Here is a 12,236-nt window from a genome sequence, read left to right as displayed (position 1 = left end):
TGGCCTTTGAGCCGGGAGAGGTGGCTAGGGCCCTTGGCTCTGCCTGTGAAGTCCCACTCACGGCCACAGGACCGCCGCCCTGTGCAGGTTTCCTCTCTGGCCGCTGCATCACTCGGCCCTCCCCTCATGGCCGACAGCCACGGCCTCCTTGCCAACGGAGGGCTGTGGCCATCCGCCAGAACACAACTGAATGGGACTTGTTTGTATTCCTAAGTGCAGATGAGTTGTTCTCAAGAGATAAGCACTGCCAACTAGGGACAGAAATGCGGCAGCCAGGAGCAGCCCTGCTCTGAAAGCAGCAGGAATCTGAGTGGAATTTATCGAGGTCTGAGGGTAAATCCTAAGTTCTCAAGCGGCTGTTTTCTTGCACTCAATGAGATGCCTTTTGTTTGCATCAGGCTCTGGGGTTTTATAGTTGTTCAGACCCCGGGACGGGTTCCCAGTGGATGTCACCATTAGTTCATTTGTTCACTAATTGAATCACTTGGAACACTGGTACCTGTGCTGAGCCCAGCCTCCTGGAGCATATGGTCCAGTGGAGACAGCCATCCTGATGAGCCTCACGGTAGGTGGGCCTGTTGCCTTGGTGGGGTGTGAGGAAGGCGGCCCTGGGACTCCATCGAGGGGACTTGGTGAAGGGCAGCTGGGAAGACGCCAGGCTGAAGAGCACACATGGAAGACAGGAAGGCAGGCAGGCAAGCAGGTTGGGTACTGACAGCTCATGGTTTCTGCGTAAGGGGAAATGGCAGTTGAGGCCAAGTAGCAGAGCAGCATGGGGTGGGGATGGTCCTGCTTGGGCCTCCGCCCACATCTGCTGTCCTGCCCTACCTGTCTCCCTTTGGCAACTCCAAGGTTTGGGGCAGCTTTAAAATTTTGTGGACTTTTCTAATTCTACTGAGAAGAAAAAAAAGAGCCCCTCTCCTCAGAGGAAAATCAGTGGGCTCCAGAGTGTGGCATGAGTCTGCTCAGAAACTGCATGCCTAGAAAGAAAACCAAGACGGAGCATCAGCTTTTGTTGTTTCTCCTGTTCAAGGGGAAGCCCGAGAGTGAGCTCCTTTATACAGACGAAGCTGCCAGGCACCATAAAGGCTGCTCCCAGGGCTGAGGCCCACAAAGCCAGGAGTCCCAGGAGAGACCCAGCAGGCAGGCTGAGCAGCGCTCCCTCCTTGGGGAAGGTGGTTTGGGGCAGGGGAGCTCCTGAAAGACCACACGGAGCAGGTGCCCAAGAGCACTGGTTGGAGGGTCAGGAAGTGGGAGATGGGGGCTTTCTGAAGCTCGTAGTGCCCGGTGCTGTGAGCCTCTCCACAGGTCTCTGGGCTCCCCTATCCCTTTGAGAAAAGCAGAAAAGAGTGCCAAGAATAGGACCCTTGAACCCCTTCAGCAATGACAGGCATTCCCAAATGAGCATGTTCTGATCCAAAAAAAAAAAATCCCAGCCAGCCTTTGTTCAGTTATACATTTTATTCTCTAATAGGTACAATACTAAAATAAACACAAATTAAAAAAAAGTTTTATTAAAACAAAACTGTACAAAAAAGCAGTATATACTACATTTTAATTACAGAACAGTCTACTGTCCAAAAGGCACTAATCCAGAATAGGAGATACAATGAAACAGGACTCATTGGAACTATTTTAATCAATACAATAGAGCACTTGTTTCTTTGACCATTTACATCCAGAAACAAGGGCCGCTTGCTACAGTCACACACTGCCGTGAACTGAGTCCTACAGGTGAAGATGCAGCATCGCTCTCCCTAGGGACACTTCCCAGCGAGGGACTGGGGGGCTGAGGTGGGTGGGCAGCGGTGGGCACCCGGAGCTCATCTTTCGGCCTGGCCTTTGGAGGCAGGTTCTGGTCTTTACTGGTGGCCACTTTAACCCCCTCTTGTGTTTAGCACCGGCAGAGTGGGCTCTGAGATGCCCCAGGGTGTGGGCTGGAGGTCTGGTGGTGAAGTGGGGCAGCTCCGCGGGAGGCATGTGGAAATCTGACCTCAAAGAGGCAGCGACTGCTCTGAAGGGGAGCTGGGCGCCAGCCAGGCAGAGCCACCTGCTGCTTCCTGGGCAGACGGATGGCCCAGAAACCAGAGGTCCTGTTCCCAAGACAGAGCTCTCCCGCCTGGCTCCCCATGGGCCCAGTGCAGTCCGTTAGGGGGAGCTGACGTTTCCGTTCGGGAGTTGGTTTCTAGAAGTGGGATTTGCTTCCCAGAGGCAAGTCAGAATGCCAAGCCTGGTCTGAAGTGCGTCAGCCCTCCCCTCCCCTCCCCTCCGTGCCACCAAAGGTCCATGAGTGGCTCCGGGTTCCACCCGGGGCTTCCATGAGCCACACTCCCTGTTGGGTGGCTGTTGGCTGCAACAGCTCAAAAGCCCCAGACATCATCCTCTCGTGGACCCTGGCCCTAAGGAAGAGATGCTGCAGCTTTCCAAACAGTGTCAACACAGAAGACAAGGACAGGCATCTGATGTTAACAAAAATAAGTAACAAAGAAACAGGATTAAACCAAGTCTTTTCTCACAGCATCCTATACTACATCCTCCTTCTGCTTAGCAGAAAATTGTACGTACACAAAAATACAAATACACAATTTTGTAGAACAGTCTGATTTTAATATATTTATATATATTTATATTTATACGAGTGGCAGGTTAGTTCAGTATATAGAGCTTTTTGCACTTTTGGCTCATATGCAACAAGGCTTATAAATTCAGCTTTAGCTTTCATTCAGGTTTTATAGCTTTTGAACAATTGTTTTCACATTTAAAGCAGCATCCAATTTGCACTAGGAGTTGTGATTACAGGAAACACGGGGTCAGGGGCTATGGAGGGCGGGAGGGCAGGGAGATATACATTCCAGTGTGTGGCGTGTAAGGAGGATTCGTGTGGACAGAGCTTACCATGATGACCCTTGAGGTAGACTGAACACCATACAGCAGACTCAGACACAGGTGTGACTCGCCCTCAGGGACACATGGTGCACAAGATGGGGACAGAGATGGGGGGATCCAAAGGGAAACACAAAAAACTAAGACACAATGGCCAAGGCAGGGAGGGGCTGTGCTGCCCACTCATCTGGCAGGATCCTACACGGCCCATCTGACACCCGAAGTCTGGTGGCAGCAGAATACTTTTGGGAATCATGGCCCCTTTGGCCTGGGGCACCTGATTGGACCACAGGCATCACATCCGCAGTCCCTCTTACAAAACTTGCCATGCCAGCCAGTGCCCGGCCCACAACAGATGCTAAAACAAGCGTACTTGTCTAGAAATGACCTCACTCCTCAGCACTCTGCTCTGACTGGAGTGTTCGATCCAGTTAAGGGCGGCCAGGTCCCCTGCTGCCTGCCTCTCCTTGCGCCCCCACTCACACCACCTCTGCTCAGCAACACTGCAACTGCCAGCACTGGGCAGGACCTAAGGGAGGACGGTGCCGCTGCCCTAGCTGTGTGACTTCACTCCCAGACAGGCCCGGTCTGCACCACAGCTCGGTGGCACTCCGGTGTGACACAACCCAGCCACCTGCCCTTCTCCTCCTGGCAGAACTCCTGCCCACACGCCGTGTGTGAATGCACAGAGTTCGGGTTGTTACATGGTCTGAACGAAAATGCTGGGTTATTAATGAAAATAAAGTGCCTGAGTATGGATTGTTCCGTTTTGCAAAACCTTTTCATGTACCCACAGGTCCTTGGTGTGCTGCTTGGCAATGTGATCTGAACAGAGCACAGTCACAACACATCTGTCCTACACTCACCTGGAATAAAGGCCATAGCTAGGTCACACTTACATCACTCTAAAGAAGCAAACACTCTCACACTCACTCCCAAAGCTGTGTGCTGGATCTTGCTCAACACCCTACCAGCAGCCTTTGTGAGCAGGCGCCCTGCCCCTGCGATTGGGGAGGGATGAGGCACCAGGCTCAGGCTGTGCTTGCTTCACCTCTGCCCTCCTGGATCTGGGTGCATCCTCCAACTGCTACCAGACAGATTCTGCTCTGACACTGTCCTGCTCCCCGGTCCCCATTGCTCAGTAGCCAGCGAGATGGCTAAGCAGACTCCCTAAAATTCTCTACGAACCAAGACCATAAGCACACTGACGAAAGAAACGGGGAACAGTGACGAAGCCAGCCTGCGGGCCAGGAAGAGCTCTCCCCGTTGCTTACCCTTGTGGTCGTTCTGCCTGCAGAACAGCAGGGGCAGTAGGGAGGGGCAGCCACCTGATGCCCACCCTGAGGGCCAGGTGCAGGGTGGGAAGGACAGGGCACAGGCTGACTCTCTGGCAGGTCCCAGAGGTCTGTAACTTGCTTAGGCACTTAAACATAAATAAGAATTTATCCTGGAAATACACCCAACATGCCCCTGGGAGGGAGGCGAGCCCGGGGGAAATCAGAGAAGGCTGTGGGCTCTTCAGGGCAGGCCACTGCCATGATCTTGGCACATTCTGGCAGAGAGAGCATCCTACCTTGCAGCCAGGAGGTGTGAAGAAGCCAGTGATATATGTAGGGCTCAGCGGCCTGCAGAGGCCTCTCCAGGTCCCCACTCTGCAGCCATTAAGGCAGCAGGCTGGGCTGCCAAGGGCCACCCCAACGGGTTACACACAGGGTCAGCCAGAGGATACTACTAGGAAAAGACAAGGCCCCGCATGGTGGTGTTTGGGCAAAACCAAAGGGTGGTAAGGAGAGGACTCGCCAGAGCTTCCAGAGTGTGGAGAGCCCACTCTGCCCTCACCCTGGAACTCCGGCTTGGCCTTTCTGGTGGCCACTTCCAGAGCTGCAGGGAGTTGCTTCACTCATCCCCTGAGAGTGCACGTGGGCTACTCAGCCTGTGCTGCCCCTGGCTCTGGCCCCAACAGAGAGGACAGTGTGGCACCCGCGGAGGCTCACACTGACACAGCACTGACGTCCTTGTTTCCAATTTAACAGCTTCAGTGAACGACGAGGTGGGACAGTGACGCTCACATTTATGCTGGGCTCTTAGTTCCAATAAAGCAAAAATGGGAGAGGTTTCTGTGCTCAAAGGAAGCCACAGAACAAGACTGTTCAGACTCCACCTGTAAGTGCTGGGACACTGGCAATTCCGAGAGGGAGGAACACACCTTGAAACCACAAGTCCTAAGTCTTGCTTCTGCCCCGACCCCTGTGGGCTCCCTACTCGCACAGCACCAAGCAGTGGTCCCTGTTCTAAATTTCCACGTCATCTGACCACCACCAGAGAAGCAAAATCTGGATCAGTACAAAAATGAAAGGCACACATACCCTTTCCCCTCCAAATTAAGGTGTTCATGGGGGATGAGGGCTGGGTAAGATAATCCCCACTGCCAGCTAACAACACAACCAGCCCTAACTAGTCACCTGGTAGACTGTCTTACCAGGACTGCCCACACCTGTGGTCTTGCTCCTGTTTTCACTCTCTTGGGCTTCAAGGATGCCTATGATGTGACACAGATCAGAAGAGAGAACGTGACAGAACTAGTACCCAGAGAACCCGTCAAGTATGGGGGAAGAGCTGAAAAGGGAGAGGGCACAGAATTTTAGTTAGCTGAATTTTCAGGTCCATTTGAAGCCTTTATCTCCTCTTCAGTGTTCCTGACCAGTCACTGAGCCCCCACACGAATCCTGGCAGGACAGGGCCCAAAACCCCTACCCCAAGGCAGCTCAATCTTTCCTGGATTCTGGACACTAGAGTTCCCTATTGGGCCTGAATCTGGGTTTGTCTCCATGCAGCTGCTACTTATAGGCCAGTTAAGGCTCCCAAGGAGCCAGGGAGGCACAAGGCAAGGCGGAGGCTCAGCACCACAACACCAGAGCCCAGTTCCCACACCCCGCTGCCTCCCATCACGACTACGGTGCAGAGGACGGAGGGTGAGCAAAACCATGTTTGGACACAGCAGGAACCTGGGAAGTTGCTAAGAGAGCTGAAGAGAGAGCAGGAGACACTGGACGTGCCACTCTGCCACCACTGCTGTGCGGGGGTGGGGTGGGGCAAGGAGCACCCGCTCGCATGTGCTCTGCCCCTCCCGACAAGCTGTGGGGCCTGCTGTGACCCTGACCCAGGAGGAGGCCTCAGGGAGGGCTGTGGAGGAAGGCTGTGGGGTTGGGTCCTCTTCCTGGCTGGCTCCACGTCAAAGGGTACTCAGCTCACAGAGAAGGGGCCATGTGATGGTGTGCTGTTGCACTGGACGGCCAGTGCTGTCCCAGGAGAAAAGGAAGCAGGTTGACAGACACGACTTCAGCAGCAGGGGTGAGCAGGTCCCCCCTGCCTTGCATCCACTAGAAGCAGCACGCGCTGGAGGCCCATCTGGCTTGCAGGGTGAGGGTGTGGGCCTCCCTGAGGACCAGGGGCGGCAGTACAGATGCTTGGACCAGTGCCCAGGGAACACCATGCGTGTGTCAGGTGCTCTTCTGAGCTGAGAACTCAAAGGAACAGTAGTGTCTCCGGTACTATCAGGGTTACGGATGACAGCATCTTCCCTCTAGATTCTTACAAAGACAATTTACTTTTGCTGTTTTCTTCCAAAAAGCTGACTTCGTGAGTATTACCTAGGTCTTCATCGGTTTGGTGAGGGGTTTTCTTGGGGGAGGGTGGGCTGCTGGTGGTACAGGAACATCTGGTGTAGGGTTGTTTGATCAGAGTAGCCTCTGGGAACATCTGAGAATGTAAGCAGGGCCACGTCTGTGTAAGTAGCACTGTCCCCGGGGCAGCACATCTGGGACTCAGATCCCTAGGCCAGCAGCTCATGTAAGGAGGTCCCACCTTCTGCTGGCTGTCTTGGTGCATGTCTCACAGATCACAGAATTAGCCCATCTGGTCAGTCCTTAGAGTCTCTAGTCCTAGGGCAGATTCCAAGTGCTAACGCAGAGTCCCCTTTCAGTAGCTTTGAAAACAAGATAAGGGATGCTCCGCTCTTTGGGGTTATAAGCCCATAATCAATTGTCCCAGAGACTGACAGATCCCAAAGAGAGCAGCCTTCAGCGACTGTAGACATACGTGTGCGCGCGTGTGTGTTGGTGGTGACGGGTAAGGTGGCGTTTATAGAAGCGCTGAATAAAAATCTTTCACAGGTTCTTTTTCCTGTACTAGCCCAACTTCTATACATTTCTTAGGTATTTTGGGAAGGATAAAAGGCATAAAAACCTTCTAAACTGTGTGTCTGGGGACAGGGGAAGAGGATAGTTCTAAACAGGCAGCCACCTCTCGGCATCCTCAGGAAACGGAAGTGTAACTAATAGGTCAGCTAGGCAAGGGCTGCTTCTGAGGTGTGAGAAAGGCTTGTTTAAGGACAAACACTAAAAGAAGAAGGGAAAAAGCCATGCTGAGTTTTCTCCAGCAACTACTAACCAGTCCTGGAGTGTCCAGCCTTGGGGAGGACGGGCAAATGGCCCCAGGCTCCCAGAGCATGACTCCTGAGCACACAGGGGATGGGTTGAGAAGGCCCGTGGCACTGCTGGCCGCCGCGTTCCTACAGGCTCTTGATGGAATAGTGAGGTAAAGGCTCCCGCAAGCGACAAAAAACACCAAGCCAGCCAGAGAAAGGCCAGCGCGTCTTGGATCCTACCCAACATGACTGATGCTTCAGCAGGAGAAGAGCAAGGGCCACAGACAGTGTAAAGATCATGTGATGCCCCTCGGGGCAGGCGCAGCGGGGATAGAGGACAGCGGAAGGGAGAGGAGACAAGCCACTGACACAGCGGAGTCACCTAAGGTGGCACCCTCCTCGTGGCAAGTGAGGAGCTGGGGCAGACTCACGCCTCCTCCTGCCCTGGTGACTTCAGAATACTACAGGCGCCAGGTTCCATTCGTATCATCTGCTCTGGATCCTATGATCCAGGGAGGAAAATGTCATTCGTCCCCATGAAGTTCTGCTTGGTGAATAGTGACCGGTGATGGCATCAGAAATACCCGGAGGCTGTGACTGTCGCCATGTCAGGCCAGCAAGGCACCAGGAGTGAAGGCCAGCAAGTGGGTGCAGGCAGCCCCAGGCCTTCCCAGGCTGGCAGCTGGGATTCCGACTGCGGTTCCTGCCCCAGGTGAAGCGGGCTGAAAGTGGATGTGAGAGTAGTTTCAAGAACTAGAAGTCAGATGGTGGGCAACAATGGGTGGCTTCCATTTTGGAACTGAAATAACTCTAAATCTTTCTCTTCTACTTTGGGACCACATGAATACTGTGTCATTATTTTAGTTTACTGAGTTGCTGTTCCAAATGTTCTTGGGAGCATTAGTGCTAAAAAGGAACAGGGATGGAAGCTCTGCTATTTTCAATCACATAAAGGACAGAAATCCTCTTAATTATGACCATGCCAATCTACATCCTGCTAAAACAGCTAATTACATGTCAGGAGGACACTCAGTCATTCAGAACAATTGCCATTATATTTTTATATATTCATTCTATGCCACCCCCCTCAATTACCATGGTTACAATTTGAAGAGATTCAGCCAAACCTTCATTTGATCACAGCACACCAATGTGAATTTGTGAGTTAATTATGGCTGTACACAGCCAGTCTTATTTAAAAGAGAGAAAATGAAAATGGAGTCAGGGAAGCTGCCCTCCCAGGACTTCCCAAGCACATACCAAGCTGCATGTGCTCCTGCTGCCCGCTGCCAAGGCCACTGCACTGAGGTTCAGACTCTGGGCATGAGGACTGCTGCTGAGACTGGCCACAGAAAGGGGGCGTCAGCAGAGGACAGCCGCAAAGCTTCCTCTGCTGACGTGTCCTGCTGTTGTTGGGGCTGATGGGTGTGGGATGCACGCGATAAACTGCCAGATTGCAGAAAGGCCAGTCAGGTTTCACCCCAATGAGATCAGCTAGAGTTAGTTCTGCCCAAATTAAAGAATAATAGAATGGATTTAGAAAATTCTCAATTTACAAACTTCCAGCTTTTGAAGGTACCTAGATAGGAACAAAGTCGCACTCCTGAGAGGCGAGTCAAACATCAGTCCTGTAGGAGGCAAGGACAGAGCTTCTCACTTTCAGTTTGTAGAGAAAGGACACTGACAATGGCCTTTCTGAATATACCCTGTGTGTGCAGAGGAGTTTGAGTCAATAGGAAACTGGTATGTTGGTGTGCTGCATCTCAACAGGCTTCGCTGCTGCTGCTGTATGTTAGTTCTCTTGAGAGCGAGAAGGAGATCTCTCTTCTTAAGTGATAGGCATCTTTGAAACCAAGAGTGGATAATGAAGAAAACCACAAAACAGAAAAAGAAAGGGCCTCTGCTCTGACAGCACGCTACCATGAAATCCTCAGAAATAAGCTGGCCACTCACAGTTCCTTCCCAGGAAATCTTCCACTCCCATCAGGGTACACACTACCTTCAGGCTATGTTAAGCCAGACACTATGGAAATGAAGAAACAGTAAGTGAAGAAACAGTTTTCAGGGCACGAGCTAAGTTTGCCAAAACCAATATGGCTGACGAGTGATCCTGAGTAAACATCCTTGCTATTTAAAGAGCACACAGAAAAAGGAATGCTGTACACATGAAACACCCACTCCTGCCCTAGACCTCCCGCCCCACTCCCACTCCCCTGAAGACACCACCAGCAGAGCTGGTCAATGCGCCCAACTTTTACTTGGGAAAACTTGACAAATAAATCTGGCTCAGTAAAGCTATAAATGGATATGGCTGGTCTTGATGCAGCCCCAATGAATACAGTAGTCAAACATCACTAAAAATCACAACAAAAGGAAAGAAATCTACCACCACTCTGGCTTAGGATTTTGATCACAAAGATTAACATGAAACCAACACAAAACATAGGAGAGGTCATAACTATTAAATGTGGAGAACTACTGAACACAAGATCATCAACCACAAGGAAAATTATTGCCTAAGAATCTGTTGAGACTCACTGGGAAAAAAATACTCTGGTTGTTCTCTGAACAAAAGATAAAAGGCAATTTTAAGAGGCAGAGCCATAAGCTAAAAGGGAAGACTACTTCAAATCCTCCTTAGGATCAAAGGGAAAAAGGGCTTCAAGTTCACATTTCTAGGACAGGGTGGGCAGTTGTTTGGGGAATAGAACTCAATTCCACTGTTGTGGGCAGACATCATGAAGCTGGCCATCACAGGAGGGGTCTGTGTTCAGAGATGGGTGAACCACCCACTTTGCCTGTGGCCAGAGGATTAACAGTTCTAGTAAAGTCAACTCAAGATGAGGGCACCATGGTAGAACACTTAGAAAAATGGAAGAGGAGCTATTCAGAGACAGGAAGTGGCAGATTATTGACTGAGAGTCTATTATACTTGGTGCCTGATGATTGGTATCCAAGAGGCAAGTTTTTAAAACCAAGATTCCCTAAAGACAAAGGCCAAACAGGTAGAATTCAAACAACTTCAGTGACTTCTTCATGTGTTATCCCCTTAGAGGTAAAAATATATCCAGACATCTGGACCTAAAATGGGTATTGCTGAATCATAAATCTTTCAGGAACTGGAGGACTGGATTTGTGTAACTCAGTATTAATGATCATCCTCTTTCAAGTCTTCAAGTCTTTTTGTGGGGTTACTTCTACTGAGTTGGGGTGAAAGGTACTTTAAACTAGGCTCCTTGCTTGTCTGTTCCAGGTGTCCTTTTCCTGTGATGGGGCACTTAAAGGACAAAAATTGGGAAGAAATTTGTTTTATGGGGTACTTCTACATTATATGTTATGCTGAAAGAAACTGTCTACTTAGTGTTGAATGGTGCTAGAAAGCCTAGGTAAGAGTGTTATTTCCTGTGTCCCCTTGCCTGCTTCCATCTGCTAGTAAGGTTATCCACAGGCAGATGGTCCATCTTGAAAAGTCCCCATGTACAGTGTTTCAGGAAGGAAGGGAAGTCTACCCATCTGACTACAGTCATCCGATTAAAGTATCTAAAAAATAACTAAGGACAAACCACATGAATACTTGGCTGGCAGGTCACCTCACACCTCACTGTTAAGAGTCTTCCTCAACCAGGAAGAATAGTCCCTGAAAGAGCCCTCTGGGGCCTGGAGAAATACAGACGGAGATGAAAGCAGGGGCAGAGACACCGAGAAGTGTGAGTTTGAAGAGCCTGGCTCCTTTCCCTTTAGAGCACTGTAGGGTTTCTATTTTAATACCACATCTAAAACCTGAAAAAAACTTAAGAAAATATTTCCCATCCAAAGATACTAAAAATCAAACAGTGGCAGCTCTATTGGCCATTATAAGAACTAAAGGTGGTCTGGACAAGATATAGCCAAAGTGAACCTGGAGACAAACAGAAATCCGATGGTATATTTCAATCTTAACCCCAAAGAAGGAACTTTTTCTTCTTGGTGAAAAGCAAAAGTCCTAGATAAGGCATGGGCTATGCAGCAGGCAGCCCTCCCCAGCCTTCCTCCACAGCCCCACCCCCAGGGTGCCTGCCACCTCACTGTCACCACACTCCAAGACAGGGTCCGCATTGCCTACACACTGCCAGCTCCACCATATTCTCCGACATCTCTTTGCTTCCTTTAAGGCCTTGAAACAATGAAGCATTCTAGCTCTTTCTATGGCAATCACGGAATTTCTTTAGACTGCAGCTGTCTTAGCAGTTTGGGTCTGTTCCTTTAAAAAGGCAAGAACAGATGACACAGGAATCCCATCGTAAAGAAGCCATCAATTACAATAATCTCCCCACAATAAATCATGGAAGTAGCTTGTCAGAGAATACATTTCTTTCTCCCCTTGTTCTTTCTGACTCAACTGAGAATAAGCCAAAAAAAAAAAAAAAAAAAAAAAAATCCACCAAAAAGGAAAGATACAACATATTTCTTCTAAAAAGGAAATAAAGCCAACAAAATCTCCCAACTGAAATAAGTCAAATAAACCAAGAAAGAATATGACTAGGTGTGTGGTGGTGGTGGGCTCATTCCTGAGAATAATTAATGCTACTCTTGAATTTGTTGGTTCAAGTAACACAGTAAGACAGAGAAGACTGCTCAGTTTTACTTAAATTCTTGGAAGCTGGGAGAAAAAGTGCATACATTTTCCCTACGGGCAGGACCAGGCCCTACTGCAGATCTTTAAAGTCACAGACTAGGTAGATGGCATTCTAATGCCCTCGCAGACTTCTTCATACTTACAGGATTTACGGCTAAGGGGAGGACCTGTCAGTGTATGTCTTAAGTGGACTGAGACCAGCTAACAACTGGCAGATATTCAAAATCCCACAAATGAGAGGGGGAAAACAAGGACAAAGTCAGGAATCTTTCTTCTCTCTCACTTCTAATACATTTGGTGAGGGAGGAGGGA

At 50.0% G+C, this 12,236-nt stretch overlaps 1 protein-coding gene across 3 annotated transcripts in view; it reads right to left on the bottom strand.

The window, feature by feature from the left end:
- Hmbox1 (homeobox containing 1) overlaps positions 1–12,236 on the bottom strand; it is a 164,841-nt gene that overhangs the window by 1,587 nt on the left and 151,018 nt on the right. For 2 of the 3 annotated variants that reach the window (XR_004618588.2, XR_003581527.3), the window contains exon 10: positions 500–728. Coding sequence is in view for 1 of the 3 variants with exons in the window: in XM_027926861.3 (XP_027782662.1) it covers positions 7,918–8,031 (114 nt within the window). In the remaining 2 variants the exon portion in view is untranslated. Of the gene's footprint in view, positions 1–499; positions 729–1,498; positions 8,032–12,236 lie in introns of those variants that run through there. The other variant, XM_027926861.3, reaches the window with a different exon arrangement.

Source organism: Marmota flaviventris, chromosome 3, assembly GCF_047511675.1.
Source record: "Marmota flaviventris isolate mMarFla1 chromosome 3, mMarFla1.hap1, whole genome shotgun sequence".
Lineage (NCBI taxonomy): Eukaryota > Metazoa > Chordata > Mammalia > Rodentia > Sciuridae > Marmota > Marmota flaviventris.
This window is presented reverse-complemented; position numbering and strand designations above follow the sequence as displayed.